Source organism: Trachemys scripta, chromosome 10 (genome assembly GCF_013100865.1).
Source record: "Trachemys scripta elegans isolate TJP31775 chromosome 10, CAS_Tse_1.0, whole genome shotgun sequence".
Classification (NCBI taxonomy): domain Eukaryota; kingdom Metazoa; phylum Chordata; order Testudines; family Emydidae; genus Trachemys; species Trachemys scripta.
The window spans coordinates 70,457,785-70,483,521 of NC_048307.1; the positions used below are offsets into that span (position 1 = coordinate 70,457,785).

General features: G+C 52.4%; 2 protein-coding genes across 3 annotated transcripts; one reads left to right on the top strand and one right to left on the bottom strand.

Moving 5' to 3' along the window:
- Nucleotides 1–102: 102 nt before the first annotated feature.
- WDR93 (WD repeat domain 93) lies at nucleotides 103–19,500 on the bottom strand. The gene is made up of 17 exons (XM_034783785.1): nucleotides 19,191–19,500; nucleotides 17,423–17,783; nucleotides 16,462–16,657; nucleotides 15,055–15,119; nucleotides 13,549–13,631; nucleotides 12,569–12,692; nucleotides 11,920–11,958; nucleotides 10,367–10,454; nucleotides 9,331–9,514; nucleotides 9,008–9,078; nucleotides 6,861–6,947; nucleotides 5,887–6,018; nucleotides 4,693–4,888; nucleotides 3,936–3,996; nucleotides 3,224–3,380; nucleotides 1,824–2,007; nucleotides 103–626 (listed from the first exon to the last, which is right to left on the bottom strand). Exons 2-17 carry the CDS (start codon nucleotides 17,687–17,689, stop codon nucleotides 527–529), a joined length of 2,034 nt encoding a protein of 677 aa, XP_034639676.1. The 5' UTR covers nucleotides 17,690–17,783; nucleotides 19,191–19,500; the 3' UTR covers nucleotides 103–526.
- Nucleotides 19,290–24,754, top strand: PEX11A (peroxisomal biogenesis factor 11 alpha). 2 transcript variants are annotated; one of them, XM_034783784.1, is made up of 3 exons: nucleotides 19,290–19,448; nucleotides 20,995–21,110; nucleotides 22,020–24,754. In XM_034783784.1, exons 1-3 carry the CDS (start codon nucleotides 19,393–19,395, stop codon nucleotides 22,589–22,591), a joined length of 744 nt encoding a protein of 247 aa, XP_034639675.1. In that variant the 5' UTR covers nucleotides 19,290–19,392; the 3' UTR covers nucleotides 22,592–24,754. The 2 variants fall into 2 exon arrangements, with proteins under 2 accessions (XP_034639675.1, XP_034639674.1); XM_034783783.1 differs by lacking the exon at nucleotides 19,290–19,448 and having other exon boundaries at nucleotides 19,936–21,110.
- Nucleotides 24,755–25,737: the final 983 nt, after the last annotated feature.

The following is a 25,737-nucleotide window of genomic DNA, read 5'->3' on the forward strand; positions in this document are numbered from 1 at the left end:
GGATGAGCCTGTGGGGAGCCCCAAAGCTGATGGGGTAGAAGAGCAATCCCACTTCAGTGCCAATGCTCTGAAGCACCACAGACAGACATACAAACAGTGTGAAGGCCTTTACTGAAAGGGAGAGACACGGACCCAACTGCATTCACCAAGCTTCTGCTTAGGCTCGGACTTTCCACGTCCGTGGGGGACTCAAAGCTGCGCTGCACGTTCTCTAGCTCAACTGCTTGGGCTGCTGGGTCCCTCCCTGTGATGAGCAGACACTGCTATCAGAATGCCCCCCCAACATGGTGCAAGTATCCTTGGTGAATGAGGAGAGGAGGAGCTGCTCCCTGCTGGCATGGGCTGATTGGTGGGCTTGGGTTAGAGTGGGGGAAGTCAGTCAGTGGGATGAGCTGTCTTGAGGTGGAGATGAGTCAGTTAAAATAAATAGTCTGCAGTTAAAATGCCAATGCTGGGCCAGGCTTGTGGGCCTAGTGCCAACGCAGGGCTGCGAGGTTGATCTGAACTATAGCTCCTCCTGCCCCCATCACTTCTTCCGGCTCTCCCTCTGCAGCGCGGCTGCATGCTTCCGCAGCTGGCTCCAGCACTTGGGTACCTGCTGGCTGACTCCTGGCAGGCGCTGCAGCCTAACAAAGAGAATGCAGGGGCTCAGACTTTGGTTTTTCCCCATCCTTGAGCCCTCTGGGCTCTACCGAACCAATTAAAAATAAATCCGTGCAAATTCACCACCACCCTCCAGCGCAGATCGAGATCTAGAACAGCCAGACACCTCTTCACATGCCATTCAGGACACGGAGATGGGCTGCTATGGGCCAGAGTGTCAGCAGCCAACCTGCTCCCCCCCCCACATCTGTGCTCTCATCTGATAGCCTGTGAGCACAAATCAGGGTGCTGCATGTGTACCTGCCGTGGACTAAGCTAAGGTCTGCTACAGACCTGAACTTCTATGAGTTGGTGATTTGAGCTCTGACTGTCAGAGCAATGGGCTAAGGGGGGTCCCCAATTTTCATAGTAGAAAGCTGCAAGCTGGAAAGGCTTTTCCTCGGGACAGATCTATGGGGAGGGAAGGCATTCCTGAGCTGGTGCTATAGGGATGAAAGGCTCTCTGTGCCCTGAGCTACCTGCCACTCCCCTGGCTTAGGCCTAGAAGGAGAAGAGAGAAAGGTGCTAGGTAACAGAAACCTGCTAGGCCATTTTGCCCCCCCCCCGCTAGGCTTCAGCCTCTCAAACTTAAGGCCTGATCCAAAGCCCACTGAAGTCAATGGAAGGATTCCCATTGACTGGGATCAGACAGGCTCTCAAAAGTAACAGCTCAAGACACAGGTCATCCAGTAAGCGATGCAACACTGCCATCTAGTGACAATATGAGAGAGCAAAGTCTCTGCCTCGCAGGTGGAATTCCTGCATCAAAGATGCAATAGTTCCTATTCAAGCAGAGAAACCGACCGTGTATGTTCAATGAAGGAGGAGTCTGCCCTGCAATTGTGTGCATGGGGAAACAGAATCATCTGGAGAGATCCACAATCTCTCCCTTGCTGTGGCCGGAGCAGTGTCCCCAGGGGCAGAGCTGGCTGCTTGAGGTGGAGTCTGTCTGCTCTTTGGCACAGACCCAGCTCCCCCTGTATAGCCCCGAGTTTACTCCAGTCTCACCCCAGTGATACACAAGAACAAATCATACCAGCTGCCTGAAGTGACAATCCTGCCTCAGGCCATTCTGGAACCTCACTGGGCCCTTTGTGCTCTAGGGTGGGACCTGCCCTACCAGGAGGGTGAGCCAAGTCCCAGCTTCCAACGCTCCAGACTTCCTGGTGGGAAAAGCTTACCTGTCACGGAGGAAAATGTCACATCTCTCGTCCCATGGCAGGTGCTGCAAGGAGTCAGGAGGAGGCTCCGGTACTGCTGCGAAAACCTCCATGGACTGGTAGGAATCAAAATAAAAAAGGAAGATGGAGCTTTGATTGTCTTTGGTCTGTGTCGGGGGACCAGCCTGCTGCTGCTGTTCATCACCTGTGTGCCAAAGAAGAGAGGACAGGGTATCTCAGTAGGATGCACATTCTGCAGAACCATCATAAGGGGCCAAGAGTGACCCAAGGCCACCATAGAGCTCGCTGCACCAATCTGCATACACGGTTCTCAAGGCTGCTCTGATGTCAAGCTACTCAGCTGGGGAAGAAGCGATTGGCCTCATTTAGAGCGGCGATCACCATGAATGACCAAACAGTCCTGAGCCACCAGCTGGCCACACAGGCCAAGATCTGGCGTGGGCTCTGTTAGAAATCCACCAGCATGGATGTTCTTGCATCATGACCTGCACAGCACCTGCTGGGCTTGCAGAGAGCTGGCTGTGCACGTGGTGCTGGCTCCTCCTGCCCCATGTTCCCAGCTGCTACATCACCCTGGAGAAGCTACTAATACATCAATACTTTCCCAGTGTTACTTGCAGCAGTGGGCTACCTGAGAAACTACCAGAAGGGATGTTCTAGGATCACAAATGGGAGGGGCCAGGCGATGGCTAACAGAAACCAACTGAGGGCAAGTAGAATGGGAGATGTCTAGAAAACATTCCCTCAACTAGCATGTTACCCACCCTATGAGTAAGGCTGAGGACCCCTGCACCAGCTGATGGGGAACGATACAAGCACTCAAAGTCAACCAGAAATTCAGCCCCAGGGCTGCTGTTTCATCCTAGCAGCACCAGCATTTCCAGTGCCCTCTTCTCCAGGAGACCAGCTTCAGGGAAAGGGGAGGCAGCCAGTCTACTAAGCCTGTTACCTTGGCCCAATTCAGCCTGTACAGCAATTGCAGCATGGGACGCACACTGCAGTCCCCATGGCCCAAGCAATGATGTTTAAAGCTTTCAGTCCCTGCTTCCCCATACAAGTCCTGCTGCCTCTCACCAGTAGGAGGCATTGAAAGGCCAGTGTACGACCTGTGAGCAGCTTTCAGTGGGGCCAGCGTGCAGATACCAGTGCACAGATGCCGCACAGCAATGCTAATCGGCCTAGTGTCTGGGGCAGGTTGTGCAGATCTGGCAGCCACAAGGGGAAACCCTACCCCCATTTCATATTGTGAGTTGACCCTTCTATCTCCTGGGACTTGCTAACTTGAAACTCCTTGGCAGGAGCTGGAGACCCAGGGCCCCCTTCCCCCTCCCACCTGTGACAGGAGTGCATGGTAGCAGGTAGTTCCCTCCACCCGTTCCCTTCTGTGTCAGACTCCCTACCTCGGAGGAGCAGGCATTGGTTAGTGGTATCCACGGTAAACACCGGTTGCCAGGGGGATGCTACTGTGTGAGAGGGTGGGGTGATGAAGTGGCAAACAGTCTGTGGCGTGGCAGTGTCCGTGAGGCACACTGTGCCATCCCAGGAGAACACCAGCACCTAAAAGAGCAACAGGGCACAGAAACTGCAGGGAGAGCACTTGCAGGGCCATTCCCATTTCCCTTGGCTGGGACTGGGGCAGGAGAAAGCCCTGAAAGCCTTAGCAGGATGCAGGAACCCTGCAGACTGGAAATGAGGTGCATGGGCCAGAGCTGTGTGGAGAACCCAGGGCTGCAATAGCAGAAATGCTGTGGGTCAGGATTGAGGTGAACAACAGAGCGCAGTTTGCTCAGCGCTTGCTGCACTAGGGGTGGCTCCAGCCAGATGCTTTTAACTCTTTATTTTCCACAAGGTCCTTGTGCTTGTTTTGAAATGGCTGTCCATCTCTACTGGTCACAGGGCTCCACTTTCCCCCTGGAGTTTATAACTGGGTGGGCTGGACTTGCCTTGTGACCTCTCCACACCTCCAAGGTCTGGGATTTCCTGCCACTCAGCCCTCACCTCAGCACTTGGTGACTCAGGCCAGCTGCTAGTGTTGTGCCCCCCAGGCCCTACTGCACTGTCATGCTCTTCAGAGGACACAGGGCCCTAGAGGGGGTGACTTGCAACACTCACTGCACCAGGTAAGGCTGGAATCGGTGCTACTGCGCTGATGGTCTGATCTGGGTCCTCGGACCTGTAAAATAAACCCACCCTTAGGATGCTGCTTGGGAGCAGACCTAGCGCTTTGAGGAGCCAGGAGAACAAGAGCTGCAGTGCATGACGCAGGGGTTCATGGGGGAATTAGGCCAAATGCTGCCCTACTGAGATCAGCAAACTGGGAGCTGGCCCTACCCTCGAAGCTCTGATTGGCAGGAGCACAAGCAAACAGGAGTTGGGCAGGCACAAGGCAGGGAATTCCACCCCAACTTCTGTTCCAAGCTCTCCTGGAGAAGACCGAGCAGCCACCAGCAACACCTTGTGGTGGCTACTGCAGGGACAATGCTGGCTGAGATATGGCTCCAGGCAGGGCTGTAAGGACAAGCCAAAGGGCAGCCTGAGCCTGTGGGCTCATGAGCCCGTGTCGCACTGTGCATCAGCCAGAGCTCAGAGGGAAGGAGATGCCCCGATCCATGCCTGAAGGACTGTGATTGTGTATTGCTAAACAAAGTGACTGCAAAGTGTTGCTGCTAAGGTTGAGTGTTTGGTACTGATAATGGGGTTGGAGAGTTTGCTGGGTGGATTCCCGCCTCCCTAGACAGTGGTGGGGTCTCGCAAGGGGAGGGGAAGTGTTCGCAACTCCCTTCTAGCGAAGGGGAACCCCCACCATGCCACTGAGACAACTGATCTGGCCTTGACCAACCTCCCTATGGCCTAGCAGAACCCACCTCACCTGTCTGCCAGGAGCACAGTCCTGGACTCTCTGGGCCCTGATACTGTAAGCAGGTGGAGAGACCCATCCGTACACAGCACCAGAAGCTGCACTTTGGGCCTAGGCAGCTGGTCCCTTGGGGCTGTAGATGTCTGCAGGAAGTGGATGGTGCGGCTGAGACATCCCTCTGGAAGGGCAGTCACAGCTAGTGGGAATCCTGGGAAAGGCACAAGCACCCAACAGTCAGAAACAAACAGCAGTTTGGAGATACAGGAGCCAGCACTGAATCTGGCCTCCACCTGAGAGAGAGACAGCCTGGCACCAAGGAGGTGACCTCCATGTGAGAGAAGCTCAGCATGGTTCCACCCCACCCATGCTGAACTAATGGGCACCTCTGTTAGTACCATAGGGAGATAGTGACTTGTATGGGAGGGAAGTCGAGCATAGCTCCATCTTACTGGCTTGGCTAGGAACTGGGCCAGGTTCTGTTTTGGGCTCATTTTGCCTGCAGTCCTCCTGGCTATGGCACAGCATGGCAGGGTTGCCACCTTCTCAGCTTGGCCTGAGGGACCCAATCTTTATGTTGCCATGTGGCGGTGCAGTATCACAGCGTGCTGACACTGCATCACCAATGGATTTGGGTGGGACTGTGGCCTGCCCCGGTGCAGTCACAGGACCGGCCCAAGTACAGAGTAGGGCACGCTCTTGAATTTTGCTCTGGGACAGTCATTGCATCACAGCCCAGTGATGCTGTGAACCTGTCATGGTGAATCGTAAGGTCATGATGTGGTGACACTGCTTCAGTCCCACAAATAGCCTGAGGCTATGTTGTCCGAAGGGGGGAATGTCCCAAAAACATTCAGGCAGGGCACTTATAGCCTTAGCTGCTGCAAACATAACTGTCGGCCAACCCCAAAGACATTTTGATTTCACTGTTCTCTTGCAGAACAGGGGATAGTTCTGTCAGAACTGGAACTGGCCCCTGAAAACTCAGGCCATGTGACATGAGAGACTCTGCTTCTCAGCTAAGGCACCTGGGATGTTTGGCCACCTGTTGCTAGGGAACCAGTAAGCCTGCAGGGTTTTTTGGAAAATGTTCTTGAAAACCCCTTTGTGATCCCCAGCTGGCACATCCAGACCCCCAAGTCCTAGGGAGAAAATCCCCCTGTCAGCCTCCCACAGGTACCCATCAATTCCAGCAATGGGAGAGCTCACCTAGACATCTGTCCCACACCGTTATCGTCCCATCTTCACATGCCAGAGCCATGTAAGAGGAGCAGGAGGTGACAGCTGAGCAGGTGATTGGAGCAGCACATGGCCAGACAGTGTCAGGTTTTAGCTCAGCATCTGGAGGGAGAAGCATGGCCTCTGAACAGCTGAGCCTCATCTTCAGGGAGATGGGGAGGTCCCCCCCCCCCCCCCCCACATCAGCCTCTGGTGTGTGTTAGCCTTCTTGGGCTGAGTACAATGGGTGCAGGTCACGAGCCGCCTGCTGTAGTAGCCTCACTTGGGACACTGTCCATCTGGAAATCCTCCCCATCCAGCTGCCACCCTGGCCTAATGGAGAAATGTGAGCCCTGGGGCCAGTTCCTCTCCTCTCCTATGTCTTACTTCTTCTAGCTAAGGAAAGCTGGCTCAGCCCCCTCTCAGCATTGGCCAACGAAGAGTGAAATAAAGTACTCCCTGCCCCCCAGCCATGGGGCTAAGGATGCTGCCTTTACAGGGTTCCCATCCCAGCTTGTCTGGGAGAACAATCCCCTGCCTGGTGACATTAGACTGTTAGCCCTTAAGCTTCTTCCTCATACCTGGGCAGGGTGGAAGCACTCTCGGGTCAGCCCCAGTTTCCCTCCCTGCTGTGAGCTCACTGCTGGTTGCTGTGAATTACTGACTCAGAAATGCTGAGGCTGTGGGAGACTGAGCTCCATGGGGACAAACACACAGTACCCTACCAGGGCAAAAGGTATGGCAAAGGTCAGCGGCCATGCCCTCTGGGAAATGTCAGCCTGACAGTGGGGGCCCTTCTCGGATCAGGAAGATCCTAGGGGGGCCCTATTGAGAAAGGTCAGAAGATCTCCTGCCAGTGCAGGGTTAAAGGGAAAAGCCTATTAGTAAAAAACACTTTCTTTTTAAATCTACAGCAGCAGTCTGAAAATAAGTACCCTCCTGCCCCCCATCATTTCGCTTCTTACCCATTTTCTCCTTTGATGGCCGAGTGAGTAAATACAGGCAGAGATTGTGGCTTCCATTCCAATGCACACTGATGCCAGTGGGCACGTCTGGAGGAGGAGATCAGAGAAAGGAGAGGGGAGTGGGCAGCTCGAAAGCCTGGGTTGAGGGAATCCGAGCTACACAGAGAAGTCTCCTGTGCCAGCTGCATCAGCCCACTGGAGAAACTTGTCTGGGCTCCGCATCCCTTGGAGTTGCTCATTCAGAGCCAGAAATAGAACAAAAGTTCTTATTCCTGGTGATATTTTTTCCCTGCCTGTCTATTCTGACTGCCTATGTCAGCCCCTCCCCGATTAGCTTCTTCCCCACACCTGACAGTCCCCATTACAAGAGGTGGTCCAGGCAGCAGGAAGCCCAATCAAAGCCCATAGAAGTGTTTGGAGAGAGAAATTTGCTGTGCAATGGTGTGAGAACTATGTCACTCTGCCTTCAACAGCCATGTTCCCAGTGCCAGCATATATTGGGAGCAGCAGGCACCTGACCTATGACAACTTCCTTGGGGCCTGGGCCACACAGCTGGCTTGAGTGATGAGACGTTGGCACAAAGATGGTAGGCTAATGCGTTGGTGCCACTTGCTGACCTGCCTGAGGACGGGAGCTGCTAGTTAAAATGCTGGTGACACCAGTTGGTTCAGCGAGAGGAAGGCTGTTTCTTTCACTGCATCCCAGAATTCCACAGTAGCCAAGCTGCTACAGTGACTCAACCAGTCAATAGCACGGGGTGTTCTCAAATGTGTTCACAGTGGGAGCCACATATTAACAAGGAGATCGACTCAGGAGACCTCCCCTCCCATTTCCCATCGCCTGGCCCTGCCTCTCTGTCATTCGCAAACCTAGAGCATCCATCTGATAGAGTACCAGGGGAAAGCATTTATGGATTTGGGGCTTGTAGCGGGGTGGTCACCTGCTCCTGCCCTGAAGGGCTTGAAATCAGCCCCGGGGACAGGGTGGAGGCTGCGTGAGGGCTGCTGCTAGGGAGAGCAGCAAGCCTTGGCTGATTGGGGAAACAGCCACAGCTGTGGCCACGCCCCAATCAGACCATAGCTGGCCCTATAAAGGCCAGTGAAGCCAGAAGCTGAGAGGACTCTCTCTCTAGCTCTTGAGGGAGAAGGGCCTCACTGCCTAGAAGCTGAGGAAAGGTGAGAGGAGCTGGGGCACTCCAGCCTGGGGAACCCCCAGGCCTTGGTAAAGGCCAGAACAGGTACTAGGGCTACAGAGGGGTAGCCTGAGGTAGACAAAGGCAGCAGGTCCAAACCTCCCTTTGCCAGTAATGAATGGTATGTACACTGCAGTCTGCCCCAGTGAGCACCCAAGGGAAAGGGGCACCAGGGTCTGGGAGGGACACAGGGCCAGTAATAGGCAAGACTCGGGCCTGCAGAGGGCACTCCAAAGTCTGGAGTGCCAATTCCTTGGATGACCAGCAGGAGGTGTCGCAAGATGAGTCGTCAACCTGTTACTAGGCTTCTCTAGTGCAATAAGAACTTTTCTTCATGAGGGACAATTAACTTCATGGGCACCTTCTGCTCTTCTCTTCCTCTGACCCCCCACCCTTCTTCTCTCTTCTGGGAAGAAGAAATGGAGCCAGCTCTCCATACATCACTGACTGGGAACATCTGTTGCAGCAGTTTCTGTGGCTGCTGAATTATAAACAAAGATGGCTGGACACGGACAGAGAGCTTCACTGCTGAATCATGAACTGGCGGAAGGCAGTAAGCAATGACACTTGTTGCCCTGGCCCACTCACAGCACTTCCTGGGCTATGAGAGTGCCCACTTTACCCTGCTTTGGTTAGAAAGTAGGAAAGTAGCCAGTCATCCATCTAGTCCCGCATCATCCCTCCCAAGGTGACCAATGTCAGATGCTGCAGAGGAGGATATAAATCTTCACTTGTGCAGTAATATACTACAGGGCAAGTTCTTACAAATCCAACTGGCATTTTGCATATGCCTAGTGCATGAGGATTGATAGCCCTTATCATTTTCATCCTAGCTTATGTCTTTGTAGATGCTATTCTTTGTCATAACAATGCCTGATCTAGTTTGAAATTCAATATCCTGCAGCAGTGAGTTCCACTGGTTAATTATGCATTTGTCTATCCGCTTTATATTACCTGGCTGTGCTTTGATTTCAGGTCCGATCTGCAGTATCCGGCCAGGCAGGAGAAAATGAAACACAGCATGGCTGAGAAAGGAAGGGATAATAAATACATGCTATGGAAATACCTTGATAAACAGAGCAATTCAACATGATCGGGAGTGGCTATGGCCATACCCTCATGGCTTGGGACCAAGGAGCCAACTTCTTGGGCCACGGTTCAGAGTAACAGTTGGGAAATGCCCTGGAGATGGTGGTGTGTGATGGCAACTCCTATGAATCCCTGGGCTGAAATGCCAGCATGCAAAGGGTGGAACTGCACTCCTGCATCCCTCTCACCTGGGTTTCTCCTCCTTGCTGTCAGGCTCACTTTTTCTCTCCAGATGCTTTTGGAAGGTGCGGCGAAAGATTGCGTCCTGCTGTTCCCATTGGTAGTCTTTGATCACGTGATTCTGTCCCAAGCCGATCACACTGCCATCATCAATCTTCATCAGGGCCTCCAAAGGGCTTTTAAAAGTGCTTCCTGGATCGTGAACACCAAGGGGGGGGGGAGAGAGAACCCCAGAAGAAGCAGAATCCAGTGAGATCTAGGAAAGCTCTTGGGGAAGGGGTAACCCTTCCCCTTTCATGTAGGGTCATACCATTCTCCTCCTTTGGATGGAACCACCTCTCCCAGGCCTTTGACCTAGCATAAGGCCCAGGTCTCTGGCCAGGAGCCAGCTCCTTTTACAATAGCAATGGTAGCTGCTTTCTGCCTCACTTATCTCTGGGGAAGGGCCCCAAATTCCAGGCTGCCTCCCTCTGTGCTCTTCTCTCTGATCAGCTGCTCTACCCCTGTATAGCTGGTATTGGATAGGAATCATGTGGGCTCAGACAGCCAGGCTGGGTCTGGCACTGCTGTTGGTAAGAATAAGGGTGGAGGAGAGGAAAGGCCACTAAGAGCAGGCAGTGAGGAAGAGATCGTAGGGGGATCGTATCTGCATGTGTGTGCGCTGCACCCCATTGCCATAGAGCCTTGGTCACGGGTGGGGCCTTTGGGTACCAGTGTAATATACATAATAATCATTAATAGAGGTGATGCATCACTAATGCAGCTGGGATACTAATAGCGGAGTAAGCAGCAAGTCCCACTCCAGGATCAGAGATGAGCCACAGGCAACGTGGGGCCAGTGGCATTTTACTATAATTTTTTATCATTATGTTGCTATCCAGCCACTCACTCAGAGAGAAACACAAACACACAGAGACAGACACATGCAAGCACCCAAAGAGAGAGACCGATATGCAGAGAGGCACAACCCTTGGCACTTAACCAGACTTGAGTAAATTCCTACTTCCCCACCAAAAACAAAGGTCCCAAGAGAAGGAGCCTGACCTGTCAGAGGTTTGGGCGATCTGACCTTCAGCAGCAGCACTGGAGGACTCAGCTTAGTTTCAACTCTGTTTGCAGACATGGGTGATTCCTACAACGGAAGAGACAGCCACCCTGAGCACCGGCATGTCCAGGAGCTGCTCTGTGGCCTGTGCTGTCTCATGCTACCAACAACAAAGTTGTCACAGCTGAAAACTGCAGAATTGTTCCCTGGAATCTCAAACCTTCCTCCCGGGAAGGGTTCGCAACACTCCCCTTCCAGCATGCTGCTCCCCTATCACTGTGTGCACGATGAAGGCCATGCCCCACCGGCCTGAGGGATGGAGCCAGAGCATGGCTTCCATCAAAAGGGAAACACGCACTGCCCTATGGAATCCTGCTTTCATTAGCGCTCCACCCTCAGCTCTTCCCCAGATGCCCCATCACCCAGTGTTCCAAATACCTTACCCTTTAGGGTACCCTAACTACAGAGGTGAAAGTAAGTTAAAGGACTTACCGGTACGCTGGAGTCCTGAGCAGGGGCGTGGCCTCAACCAGAAGAGGCCGGGCCTTTAAATCAAGATTTAAAGGCCCTGGGGCTCTGATTGCGGCTGGGAGCCCTGGGGCCTTTAAATCACCCCCGAGCTACCAGCTGCAGAGGCGGCTGGGACCCCGGTGCTCAGGGGCAATTTAAAGGGCCCGGGGCTCTGGCCACCGCTACCGCTTCGGAGTTCCAGGCCCTTTAAATTGCCAACGGAGCCCTGCCGCCACTACCCCGAGGCTCCGGCAGCCAGGCTACTGCGGCGATTTAAAGGGCCTGGGGCTCTGGTGGCGGGGAGCCCCGGGCCCTTTAAATCGCTGCCCGAGCCCCGCTGCCAGAGCCCCGGGGTAGCAGCGGCAGGGCTCGGGCGGCACTTTAAAGGGCCAGGGCTCCCTGTAGTGGCCGGAGCCCTGGGCCCTTTAAATCACTGCCAGAGCCCTGCAGCTGCTACCCCAGGGCTCCAGCAGCGGGGCTCAGGAGGAGATTTTCCACAAGATTTTCCACTTTCCACAAGCAGGAGGACAGCATCAGGGTACTGCTTTGACCAGGGGGTTGGACTAGATGAGGTCCCTTCCAACCCTGATATTCTATGATTAGCTTCCTGCCCTCAGCACTGGTCCTTGCACAGAGACGTGGCTAGGTACCTGCATGTGGATTAGTGAGACTGAATACCTAGGTGTATGCAAGGGGGAAGGGAAGTTCTTGATATGAGTACTTGGCGCAGTAGAGAGGGGAATGTTAGGTGTTCATTTGCCTTGGGTCTGAGCCACTGGGGGTGGGGAGCTGGTCTATCAGTGCTGAACAGCAGCTCCTGTTAAATGGCAAGGCCAGCCTCTGCTGATCTGGGGTCTGGAGGGGACTAGCCCAGGTGAACACTGGAATGGATCCACTGGATGCTTAGAACAAAGAATGTGTCCCAGATTCCTGGCGCTCTTCCCCAAGAGCTGGGATGCAGGGGGTTCAAGGTGCAGCCACCAAGTCAACATCTATAATCTGCCTGGAGAGCTTGCTAAATTCTCACTCAGGCCTTGGTTACCGTTTCTGCAGAGCCCTCTCCCGGCAGTTCCAGACTTTTCTGCCAAGGAAATAGAAGGAGGCTGTGGTTAGTTCACACAAGCTGGTCATGGTAATCCAGAGCATCCCCTTCTCCACCTGAGCAAGTGGGGCTCTGACACACAGCCAGGTCTTCTTTTTGGCCTGGGACTGAAAAATGAAGCCAATTCAAAGAAGCCCAGACTGGAGAATCAGCTTCCCTGACTCACACTTGGAGATACCGCACCCAATTCTCAGTTATACTACGGCCCTTTTGGGCCATTCTGCCAGTATGAAGGGCATTTTAGGGAGTAGAAATGGCTCCCTGAGAAACCACCCTGCACTGGACCCCTTCCCAGTTGGGGGCAACACTTATCGGGAGGGGAGCACGTTGAATCATGGCCTCTGATCAAGAGGAACCTCCTTAGAAAACTTGTCTTGTGAGTGACAATAGTGGCCCAACAATATAAGGGGCTTGTGAAATGTGGGCTGGGTGACAACGTCCCCGCTTCCTTCCCCATCAATGTGCTGACAAACCCACTCAGCCTGGTCGGTGCAACCAGTGGAGCTGTGAGAACAAGGGCTATGGAAAGAGATGGAGGTGAAAGGACAAGACAGAAGATATCTCCATAGAAAAGAAAAACATTTTGTACCGCCGACGCCTGGCTGAACCGCCTCTCCCTGAAAGATGACACTGCTGCAGCTGCCTGGGAATGGTCTGTCTCCTTCAGCCAGGAATCCTTAGGCAATCGGTAGATCTCCAGCCAAGCTTCTGTGCTGCCTGCATTGGGAAACTGCATTGAGCAATCGGAAAGGAGGCGAAAAGGTTTCTCAGGCAAGAGGACTCTGCTGTTATGTACCCTCAAGAATGGGATTAGGGTTGCCTTTCAAATATAGGATCCCCCAGCTCATATCCCCACCAAGCCCCATGTCACGGATGCTAATCTAGGGAGTGGAGCTATACTCACTGGGTCATGCTGCAAAGTGGTCTTCTATTGGCTGCCTGTGGGGTGTCACATGTCCTGCTTTTCTAGCCCTCAAGGTTCCAGCAGAGCCCCTTTGTGGGGCATAGAGACCCTGCTGGGTCAGAAGGGGGATTCACGTGGCCCTCACTTCTCTGAGACTAGAATTGTGACTAGAAACTCCTGTGCTTTGGCGAGGGTTGTTTGCTGCAGCAGGTTTGGGGAGGGCATCTCTGTGCAGTTCTCCAGCCTGTGTCAGAGCAGAGAGCCTCTCAGTATACAGGCCCATATGCTCCTAGTGTAAATGTGGGGCCTGGGGACAGGGTTGAGGAGCTGGGGTCGGTGATTAGAGCAGGAGGAGGGAGTCTGCTTTGCTTTGAATGGCCTGTCTGGCAGACCCAGAGGCACCACTGACCAGCCCCAGAGCGAGCTGCCTTCCATTAGCTGGCCGCAGGGGCTGGGTCCCTGCTGGGCCTTTGGCAGATGAAAGGCAGGAGCAGTGTCAGCTCTCCTTGGCTGGAAGGACAGGTTGGGTTGACTCAGGAGAGCACTGGGGAATCCAGAGGACGCTCCCTAGACTGGTGAGTAAGTTTTACAAAGCTACATGAGCTGCAGGCCCCACCCATTGAAGCAGGGCAGCCAGCATTAGATACACTGCAAACCCCTGGCACTTGCCTTGCAGCAGGATGCCTGCATAATCGCCCCCCTGGGAGAGCTCTGCCTCCACACAGGTGTTTCTCTTGCTGATCTCTTCCTGCCAAAGAAAGGTATGCCGGCATCAGAAAAGGCTGGAACAGTGATGCTTGCTGTGGTGCGCCCTTATTGCTAATGCACCTGGGAATTTGACTGAAAAGAGGCAGGCGCCCTGGGAACAGGTCCGGGAAGAACGTTCCATGTGCAGAGGGTTGGTGTGGGAGCAGGAGGGGAAGAGGAGAAGATGCCCTTGTTCTTGGGGGGTTGCTCCAGCACCCCACAGTGCCCCAGGGTTTTTAGGTGGGGCTGGTGGCCAGAGGTGCCTTTTTCTGTGCGCATTGGGCTAAACTGCTGTGTCCATTTCCTTCAGCTCCACTCCTCATCAGTCATGCCGCCACTGGCTTCGTGCAGCGGGTTCTGCATTGGGCTACCCTTGAAAGCCACCCACAAGCACCAGCAGGTAGAGGCGCATGGGAGAAAGGCAAGAAGGAAGCAGTGGCATGGGCAGAGCAAAGGTGATAAAGTCAGAAAGAGCTGAGAGCACAGACTCGCAGGGGGTAGACTGGGACAGGAATCTCTACAGCCACCTATGGTTTGGGTCCTCAGTGGGGAGTCTTCAGCCCTGAGACATTCTTCCTGAAGCCTGAGCAAAGGCTCGTTCCTTTGGCCGTGGGCTGCCCAGGGTGTCTGTAATCCCTGTAAGGCTGGCCTTGGGCAGTGGGGTGTTTGCAGAGAGCAGGCCTGCAGGGTCCGTGTGCCTGCTGCCCAGCCTGAGGGATGCTCTGAAGCCAGGGATGGCAGCAATGGGACGTCCTGCTGCCCTGTGGGGTTTGTCACAAAGGAGATGTGCAGCGCACAGAGGGGGAGGGGGGCCAGGAACCTGTTGGGTGGCCAGAGTCCCCAAAGCCTTGATATGCAGCCATAGCCCAAGGCCCAGCCCCCTGTGAGTGGCTTGGGAGGGCTAAGTGCTTTTCAAAATGCTAAAGAGGGGAAACAAGTACAAATTATCCCCCCAGCCCAGAGCACCCCCCCCCTCCACCTGAGCTCTTCCAACCCAGAGCCCCTCCACCCTCTGCCTGAGCCCCTCCAGCCCAGAGCCCCCCTCCCGAGCCCCTCCAGCCCAGCACTCCTATCCCTGTCTCTGAGTCGTTCTGGCTCAGTCTGCCAGAGTCAGACTCCACATTATTTGAAGACAGGCTTCTTTGGTGTTGAGCTAGTTTGTTGCTGAATGCTGATGCACCCCTGGGATTTTGACATCTCAGAGAAGATTCTGGGCATAACCTGGGGTCTGTACCAGGGATAATATGGGTTCAAAGAGGATTGCAGGTGAGTTATGCACCATTGACCCAGTTAACAAGACCTCTGATCTCCCTTCCAGCTGTTGCCCTTAGGAGTGTGTTTCCTGAGTGCTGTTAGTAATTGTTTGTTTGTTTACTACACAGAGGCTTTCGCCTCAGTGCCCATGGCACACACAGAGGACTTACCACTTCATTTAGGACTTTAATGAGCAGCAGGCTGTCCCTGTAAAAATAAAAGAGTCGGGCAAGTCCTGGAAGAGAAAAACAGAGGCGAGAGGTGGGTGGGAAGAGAGTGAGGGGTGCAGCTCAGCTCCTTTGGAGGATGCAGTAACAGCACTAGGACTAGGTGCCTTCTGTGGCTCTCAGAAGACTCGGCCACAGCGTGCTGTCTAGTGACACACAGAGCAGTGCTGATGGCCCCAGCCAGAGGGAATACCCACACTGCGGCGGGAGTGTGCTCCCCAGACTGGGCAGACAGACTTATGCTCGCTCCACTTCAGCTAGCATGCTAAAAATAGCGGTGTGGACGTCGTGGCACAGATGGGAACTCAGGCTATTGGCCGAGTTCAAGCCCACCCGACCCCTTGGTGCTGAGCACGGGTGGCTAGTCTGAGCTGCTGCTCTTGCTGCCCCATCCACACTGCTATTTTCACAGTGTTAGCTTGAGCCCCACTAGTGTGAGGTCTGTCTGCTTACTGGGAGGCTTGCTGCTAGCTGCAGTGTAGACATAAGCAGAGAGACCTGCATCCAGCCCTCCTCCCCAAGGAAACAGAGCTTCAAATGGGAAAGGGGAAGATGGGTGGGAGCCCCAGGCATTTTCATGCACTTTTCAGCTATTGGGGTCAGTGCAGCGATGCTCAGAACTTGGAAAGCATCTATGCATCTGTCTTGCTAGGGGTGTTACAGCAGCACCCAGGACGTGGGATTTCACACGTCCTCCCCCACGAACATCCTGGGATGGCCACATTAGCCAAGTCCAGGATGGAGATGGCCTGTGCTCCAAGGGGATTTGCTCAGATCCAACTTTCTTCTCTCTAATGGAAAGAGAACTAAAGCCCATTTCATTAGTGTTGGACTCAACCAGAAGCCAATGGACCCTTCGGGGACTGCTGCACACACTAGTATCATGGTGGGGCTATTGGACTCAATATGGAGCTGACAGATCTTTTCTTCTCATCCGAACCTCCACACTGCAGCACACTGACTGTCCCTGAAGTGGAAGGGCTGGATGAAAGCCCCCGCCTTGAAGCCCAGCAACATTACTCCTTGACTGGCCCAGGGTATTGCTACAGAATGTGAGAGGTGCTGAGTGTGCTGCTTCCCCCATGTGACCAACCTCTGTTGCGCCACAGGGGAGGGCACTTGCCATGGGGCCACCTCCCACTCTGAAATCTGTTGACTAGTCCCCATTTTTTGCAGGACCCTCTCAGAAATGTGTTAGTCATGCTTATTTCCATCCTGCTTTAGCTCTTTTCTACTGAGTAGATGCCACTTTCCCCACCGCCACCCACCACCTCCATTCCATCATAGTGCACAAGCTTGTCCTCAAAGTTCTCCCCATGTGGGACTTGAGGAAGCTCATGGGGCACCTACCCATCTCATCAACAGTAACGAGAAGGTGGGTCTCATTGCCAAGGTTGGAGGCACGGATGGCACAAATCTCTAGCTTGGCTGACTCCCAAGCACAGACCCGCTTACAGCTGGGCATGTTGAAAACTGCAAGCCCTGTGGAGAGCCCAACAAAGACATGCTGTCCAGAGGCTGCAAGGCAGTTGGCTCTTCCCATCACCTGCAGAGATGAAAAACAAAGCAGAAGAGAACATGACCCTGCCCTCCCACCCCTGACAGGGGGATTGATCAGCTGCACCAGCCATTTGCCAGCAAAATCCCATGATCTCACTAGGTCATGAAGTCTAGCTCCAATCTCAGAAAGATCCCACCAATATCAAGGGTGAGGCACATCTTCCAGGGAAGCTCGCCCTGCCACCGCCAGTGCTAACGATAAACAGAAGCCTTCAATCTCCAGGCACCATTCAGCAGCACTAGAGCTTCACCACACCCAGCTACCCCCACAGGGAGAGCGGCGCAAATGCAGACATTCTGCTCAGGAAGCCCGTGCAGTGCCTGGGCACCGTGCAGCTGCATTCGATGTTGCTCTGCACCATTTCTAAAGTATTATTTTTAAAACACAGTTGAGTTTGTCCATACGATAGCAATAGACTCATCAACTTCTCCACAATAAGCAGGTGCTAGGGTCAGTCTGGCTCAGAGAAGCAGAGGTGAGCCTGACATGATTTAATGCCACCTTTCCTCTTTCAGGAAGGTGTGATGGACTCTGAAATGGACTATGTCCTGTACTTCTCAGATGAGCAAGCTTAGAGCTGTAGCCTTGTGGAATAAAACTGAAAGTGAGGGAAATGCTAATGGAGTCTCGGGAATTTAAATGGGCAGAGGGGTGACAATGGAAGAAGAAAGCAAAAGGAACTGAACTGACACTTCCTCGACAAACTGTTGTAATGACAGGTGGCAGCTGTGCTGTGAAGGGTCTCGGTACCTGGAATTCAGCTGTGGGCAGGTACAACGTGGGCTTGACCTTCAGTGTCTGTGCCTCTTGGAGTGCCTCCCTCTTCTCAATGATTTCCCAGGCCTGCTCGAATACTAAGGTCACCAGTTTATTGATCATCCGGAAAGGCTGAGGCAATGAATCAAAGATTTGATCGGGATCCTGCAGGAAGAAATTTTCTTCCTCATCCTTCTTAATCCAGTCCTTTTCAGAAGGTGGAGGGATCTCCAGGGGATGTTTCCGGATATATACTGGCATCTTTCTGCCTTCCCTGGTGTGATGACAACACAGGTGCCCTACACAGTAGTCACAGTAGATGGAGAGACCCAGGAAATCCTACCGTAAATAGATCCTGGAGATAATGGGAGGAAACGATGATAAATACTTAGGATCTAGCTATAACAAAGAAGGAAGCTTCCTATCTTTATATGGAGAAATGACTATATCTATTTTGTAGGACTCACTTCTGCTTTCCCCATTGTCTCCCCATGGTCTCCTGCACAGCTCAGTGCTGTGCCATGCGTGTACCATCCATGTGGATATATGCAGATTAAGTACACAAGTGATTAGACATCTAAAATGCACAGCTAGTTATACACGTTTTGGGTTTGGTGTTACACATAGATTAAGATACACGTAGGCAGGTTTTTGCCTGTCTCCCTGCTTATCCAGCCTGGAGAAAGTCACAGATATGATTTGTTTCAAAGGAACATTTTTCAAACTGCTTAAAACTTTGCTTATTTCTAAACCACGTTTCTTTGCACTAATCAAAGGCCTGTGTCACTGTGAACTAAGCTTATGGAAAGTTAGTAGCTCTTAAATTAACTGACAGGGCCTCTGACTTCCTAGATGTTTGTACATTGCCTAGCACAATGATGCTCCAGACCCGTTGGGTGGCCTTGGGGCTTTACCTCAATGATCAGAGCACAGAAATATCATTTACAAACACTTGGAAAACAAAACATTTCCTACTGACACAACTCAGAAAGGGCCAAATGGAACTGTACCAAAAATTCCCCTTTGGGCTGAAAACAAGCGTAAAAAAATCCAGCACAAAAGAGTCATTTTCCTGAAAAGTTACAGGGAGCTGTACCCACACCCCAAGTTATACAAGCTTTTCCACTCTCCTCCACTCTGCTGGAGGAGCTCTAAAATGTCACCAGTTAAACACTTGCCGTACAGGTTTATTTGGCTCGGGACCGCAGGCCATCTTGACTCAACCACTCATACAGAGAAAATGGGGTGAACCGCCGGTGTGTGTGAGCTGGCAACTGCAGGGGTGCCATTTACCACCCCACAAACAAGCCTGGGAGCAGATAGTAGGTCCTAGACAAAACAACTAGAACTGCTTAGGTACAAATCAGGATCCATGCTACCTTCTACAATGAAGGGCATGCCAAGGGACAGAGAGTGGGGGAGATAGATAAATGAGAGGCAGGCTTTGATGTGATCCTGAAGACTAAGTGATTCTGGGGTAAGTGCTGAGTCTTACGACAAGGTTTAATTTTCAAAGCTGGGAGGCCCAGCCACTGGATTTCCAGGGGGTCTCCTGGAATTAATTATCCCTATTCATGGGGATGGGTTATTGCTGAGGAGATCCCCACTTCTGGGGAGGGTGTTGCTGAGGGGATCCCCATTCCCCTGTTAGGGGATAACCATTCCCTGGGAGGTGCTGCTGAGGGGATCCCCATTCCCGGGGGGGGGGGGGGGGAGTTGCTGAGGACACGTCCCCGCGATTAGTCCCCTCCCCCTCACTCACCTGTAATCGAACGTTGATCGGTTGCTATGGTAACTGCTGCGCTAGGTCCAGTCTGATCTCGGTCCGGGTGGAGACAAGCCCCAGGGCGGAGGGTTCCGGGCCCAGCTCCACGGGGCGGAGCCTGTCTGTGTGTCCCGGGCGGCGTCCCGAGCCCGAGCACGGCAGGAGACTGAGGGGGTCTCCCCCTCCCCCCCGCAGCAGCATGGAGGCGTTTGTGAACTTCACCAACCAGACCCAGGGCCGGGACCGGCTCTTCCGGTGAGCGGGGCCGGGGGCTCGGGCTGAGCTCTGCCCCTGCCGCGGTCGGGGGCTGTCGGCAGCTCTGCCCGGTCCCGCCTGCAGCCGCGAGCCGGGCGGCCGGTTTACCTGAGCCTCCCTTGAGAGCGCTGGGAGCCACTGCCGGGGCCTCCGCGCAGCCAGCCCTGACTCGGCGCCTGACCTCAGTACCCCAGCGCGGTGCCGGGTGGGGCTCGCTCCCCCAGTCAGTGCTGACTCGAGACCCCAGCGCGGTGCTAGGGTGCTGTGGGGTGCGAGCTCAGTATGGGGCACACTCCTCCAGTCAGTGCTGACCCCAGCCCGGTGCCACGGGGTGTTATGGTGTGTGGGGCTCAGTAGGGGGCATGGTCCCTCAGTGCGGTGCTGGGGGTGCTGTGCTGTGGGGCTCAGTAGGGGGCATGCTCCCACAGTCAGTGCTGACCCCAGTGTGGTGCTGGGGGTGCTGTGCTGTGGGGCTCAGTAGGGGGCATGCTCCCCCAGTCAGTGCTGACCCCAGTGTGGTGCTGGGAGTGCTGTGGGGTGCGGGTTCAGTAGGGAGCATGCTCCCTCAATCAGTGCTGACCCCAGTGCGGTGCTGGGGGTGCTGTGCTGTGGGGCTCAGTAGCGGGAATGCTCCCCCAGTCAGTGCTGACCCCAGTGCGGTGCTGGGGTGCTGTGCTGTAGGGAGCTACCAGCCTTTGGATGAAAAGTAGAAGTCAGGTCCGTGATTCCTGTGGCTATTAGTGATCTCTGAGCACTTTCCCCAGGTGGCGGGGTGTTTGTCCCAATGGCCGGCCACCGTCTATCTCAAGTTAATTGATTGTTCCTGTATAACCTCCCTCCAGTTTCAATTCAATTCCTTTACTCATTTGTAAGCTACTAGATTCAATTGGAGACATTGATTTTCACTTCCACTTCTAAATTGTGCAATGTTAGTGTGTGCTCACACAGCTCCTGTGATCCACCCCAGAGCTGGCTGGGTTTCAGCAGTGGGTTAGGTGATTTATGAAGCTTTACCCCTTTTATGGGGTATCTCCATATTCTACCCATTCCAGTAGGTATGTATTGCTGCTTAGTGATTGCTGAGGACACAATACAAATAACAGACTCTGGAAAAACAAAAAATTCTAATGATCTGCATCTTGATCCGTCAGGGAAACTGGCTTTGTCCCTTCATAGACCCAGAGCCTTGCTGCAAGCTAGCATTTTTGCAGTATTTGCCTGTGGATGTTTTAGGCAGTATTCAATTGCATTGCCAAATGTGCCCAACAAAACCCGCTATTGGCTGCTTGCTGCTCAGATGCATGGTCTCCCATGGTCATGTTCATGCTGCATTTGCATTGCTTCTTACACTTCATGTCATAAAGTGCTGACCCTAACAAGTAATATCGTGTGATCTCTATACCTCTCGGTGCTGTCGCATGGGTATGGTCCATAGGGAGTCCCTAACTTGGGAAGAAATTGTTCCTTTCTCCCCCTTCCCCCCCTCTCCCCTCCGAATGGTCCTTGTGTCTCCTGTCAACCATTTTCCTCATTTTTTCCATTCCAGAGCCATTCAACACACATGCATGTTGCTTAGCTATTTATTAGAGCGTAAGGCTGACAAAGAGATGATGATAATGAAGCTCAAGAAGTTGGAATCTAGCATGCGCTCTGGCCGTAAATGTAAGTACCCCATATCCGGAGGGATGGTCCCTGTTCGTATTGCTTATTCCAGCTAAGCAGATGCCAGTTATGCCAGCTCTTAAGTAGTTAAATTACCATGCAGCCTTGGATCACAGGACCTCATTTTGCGTAGTCATGGAATTGTAGATACACCCTTCTCCCCCCAGAATTACACTCACTTTATTACCTGCTGTGTTGTATGGTTAGTATTGCTGAAAATACACATGGTGGAGTCAGTGCTGTGGAGTAAGTGAAAGCAGACTTGTAATCGGTGCTGTGAACTGAAATATGACACCTGCAGGCAGGGAACTAGCTGTAGCATAATTCCCCTAAAAATATGCAGCTGAGAAAAGGCGTTGCTCTGAGTTGGTCAGACTGAATCATTAGCCCTCGAGAATAATTTAGAAAGGGTGTAGCTCAGAGGTGCAATGGGACTGGTACACTAGCACCTTCCTTCCAGAAAACTGGGTTAAATCCTCTTCAGGTTACAGCAGAGTGTCTGCCTGTATCGCTCTCTCACTTACACCTTAGAACTTAGCATGATCGGTAGTTCCCGTTCAGAAGAGACCCCAGAATGGGACTGGAGTAGTGGAGGGTGTTCTAGGTCACGACAGACAGGCGGGCATTGGCAGAGCTGTGTGGATGTCCCAGGACTGGAATGGCAGGGGATGCTGGCGAATACTGGGTGCATCAACGAAACTATATGGGTGAAGCTTGCATTGTATCTGTCTACTATACATGGCTCTACTATTGCCAGCCTCTCACTTCTGCAAATATAAAGTTATCCTCAAATGAAAAGACAATATTTAAATATACAAGGCCCAGAAGAGCAATTAGTTGACGAAAAGCAGAACTGGATGGCAGCCTACAGGGAGTGAGCCATGCTAACTTCTCTGGGTTCTCTTGCAGTGTTCAGACTGGGCAACATGGTGCATGCCATGGTAGCAGCCAGGCGAACTACCCAGCTACCAGACCTGGTGCCCCGTGTCTGCCTGACAGCCTCCAACCTCAACCGTGTTCTGTATTTCATCTGTGACACGGTCCTGTGGGTGAAGAGTGTTGGACTCATCCCTGACATTGACAAGCAGACGTGGCGGAACTGGGCTACCAAATGCTATTACTATTCACTGCTGATGAATTTGACCAGGGATTTGTATGAGATCTCCTGGCGGATGGAACAGGAGGCTCAAAGGGAGAAGGCAAGGAAGGAGAACTCTTCTCATTGTGATGAACAAGATCAGGATCTGTTCAGTTTCCATGCAGGTGGGTTGCAGCCTTTTCTCCTCCTGCTGTACCACACCCTGAGGAAACACCCTCCCTTGTTGCTAGACACAGTGAAGAACCTTTGCGATCTCTCTAGTCCTTTTGACCAGCTGGGAATCTACAAAACCAACCCAGGAGTTATTGGGCTCTGTGGCCTCCTCTCATCCCTGGTGGGGATCCTCACAGTGGCAAGGCCACATATGAAGCTGAAGTACTGATCTGAGAGCATCACATACGGTGAACTGGCAGGTTTGCTTCCCTGACAGTTTCCATTCCCAGGATGGTATTTTAAAAATGAACACATTTGACAATCACTCTTCATATGTGGTTTGTTCTCTGGAGGAGTCAGCTTTACTTCCTCCTCCTCCTCCTTCCTGATATCCTCCCAGGTGAGGAGCTGCTGTGTGCTGTGACATACTACATGATGGAGAAGAACGGTGAAGAGGCTGAGCAAGGACTGAGCAAAACATCCCTGAAGAATATTGTGAAACATGGAAATCAAGACTTTACAAATTGCTGCTAGTTAAGGACATGTTGCTGTCTCCTGTATTTGAATATAGACATGTGGAATAGCTGCATAGACAACTAAAATTGTATAAAAAGCCATAAGTAGTGGTGCTGACATTGGAAAGGCAGAATTCACCAATGAGGGTTCATACAATCATTTGTCTTTCTTGAATACATTCAAGCATGTTGGTACCAGGAAGGCTTTGGGAACTGTAGTTCAAATGGCCTGGATTAAAACGTGAGTTTTGTGAGGGGATGTATGATGCCAGGGGACTGGTAATTGGTTATACGGAGCTTTTCATCTCTAGACAGTGGTTCAAATCCAGCCCAGGCTGGTAGTAACTGAAGAGTGCTACTGTTTGGTGATATGGTGGCCACCATTGACTATGTATTGGTGGGACTAGATCCAGTTCCTAGTGAATAGATGTCTATATCCCAGAAACCACCACCCCATCTGCCCTCCTTGTTGACAATACAAGGCCAAGGATTGCTTGGGCCATGGAATCTGAATTCCTCTCTAGAAGGGTCCTTCCAGGTCATGGTTAGGTACACTGTCTTTTTCCAGTGTATGGGGGTAGCTTACTGCAGTGCTGCTCACGCTGGGGATAAGCAAAGGATTTCAGTCTCCATGATTGCTGATCTGACACCATTCACCAGCACTAGTCTTCCGCCAAATACACACACCAAACCCTGGCAATTCCAGGAGGGTGATAATTTCTGTACTCTCTGAAGCAGCTTTTGCACTGATAGTGCTTTAGTTTTGCTGAAAGTTTTCAAATATCAGTTTTAAATCCTCCTGCTATTGAGAGAAACCTGCCCCAAGGCTCCTGGTGAGTGAGCTGGAATGACACTGCCGGGAGTGTTGTCAGAAAAGGGAACTTACACTCTTGGACTGGGATGAGCTTGCTGATGCCAAATTCCTTTGATAAGCACCTGCAAGAAGAGAATCCTTTTATCTGACCCTCTCTAGAGTCCACCCCATCATGGCCACCTGCTTGGATAAGGACATGTGGTTTTCTCATATGTCACCTCTCTGTTTGGGTGGGTTCTACCACTCTAATGTCCCTTTCATTCTCCCAGCCATCTAGGTAGAATGTTGCTTTGAATTATTACACAGGTTATGGGAGAAAATACTGTCTAATTTTCTAATGTGTATGATGTGTGTTGTTTGACATCCTTTTGGGTGAGGGGGACTGACTTTACAGACATGCCACCTTTCTACAGGAGCTGAGCCACAGATGCTAATGAATCTACTTGTGATGCAAGAGCCAAAACAATCCCTTCTCTGGATCTGAGCCTGATCTATGATCTCTGCTCACCACCAATGCAGAGACTTCACCCCGTCCCACAGCTGGGAGGGCAGGGTGGTGAGTTTACAAACTTTCCCAGTAGTTTTCTGGTACAGAGGGACTGTGGAAGGGCCAGCGTAGTCACACTGACTCCAGGAGAGACAGCCTAAGAGTGGGGAAAAAAACTCTCCTGTGCGGAGAAGGGGGATAAGTGAGGAAAGGATTTCAGGCTGGCTGGCCTCTTCAAAGCCTTCCCCCACCAGGGGCTGACCTGTAACACCACCACCTGGGTCTGACAAGGATGCTTAGGCTTTCAGGCTCACTGCTATGGGATTCCAACAGGCCTGTCTTAGTCCTTTGCTTAGGCAGGTCACTGGATTTTAGAAGCTAATACTTGCGATTCCCCCTGGGAGCTGGAAGCTATGGGTTTAATTTATTTAATTTAGCTTAATCTAACTAAAGCTGGAGAATCAACCAAAAGGAGAGAATTCTTTAGGTCAACCTCCTCAGGCTCCTGGAATAAGGGCTGCTGCTGTTGTACATTGTCTAGGGAAACACAACTAATAAACTGAAGCTGAGTTTGAATCTGCGTCTTTCAGGGTTATGGGCAGAGGAGGTGGCTGAAGGTGGAATCAGCAGAGATGCTCTGCCTATGTGTGCAGCTGGATTACAGACATTTCCTCTTAGGAGCAGAGGGAAGGGGGAAGCCCAGCCACCCTCCTCACGGTTGAAATGAGCACGATTTCATTTAGAAAGGAGGTGGGGGAGCAAATATGCCTCCAGGTGCTTGACATCTTGGGTATCGAAATGCACCAAGGCAAATTCTGTGAGAGGGTCTATGTGAAATGGAAATAGATCTGACCTACTGCCACTGAGCAGGGCCGGAGGCCTTCTGTCCAACACAGGCAGCACTACTGTCATCAATGGGTGCTTAGTATCTTCTGTGTATACGCTACCCTTCTCCCAGACGGGTCCCAGAGTTCTAGGATGAACTGCAGCAGCTGTTTAATAACGCATAACCATTTAGGACTGGGAATGAAGAATAACTTTGCCAATTGAAACGGGAGATGGGGCACAGTGCCTTAAGTGGGCCCTTGGTGCTAACACAAGAGTGACAAACAGCTTGAAAATGGCACCTCCAGCAGCATGGTGCCCTTGAACAACGGCCAAGGCATTGAGTTCAGTGCTGATTTAGAAAGAAAGTTTCTTCCACGACTGCATCACCAGCAGCCACGTGCTCCTTGAGAAATTTTACAATATCCATGATCCCTGTGTCTCCTGAGATCTGGCTCAACCCCTTTCCTCTGTAATATCAGACTTAGAGATGCTAAGCTCCTAAAGGCTCCCGCTCTCGGATCCTAGTTGGCTATGTGAGCTTTAGCCATAGTCAGCAGAAGTAGAGATGTTTCCTGGGCCATGGACAGAGCATGCCTGGCTAGCTGGAGAGGGGCAGTGGTCTGAGAACAGATACGTGGATGGGGATGTTTTGATGAGGGCTTTGTGCTGCAGCGGAGCTGGGATGGACAGAGGGCCAGGACAGTGCTGGGGTGGCCTTTTCCCTGCAGTAG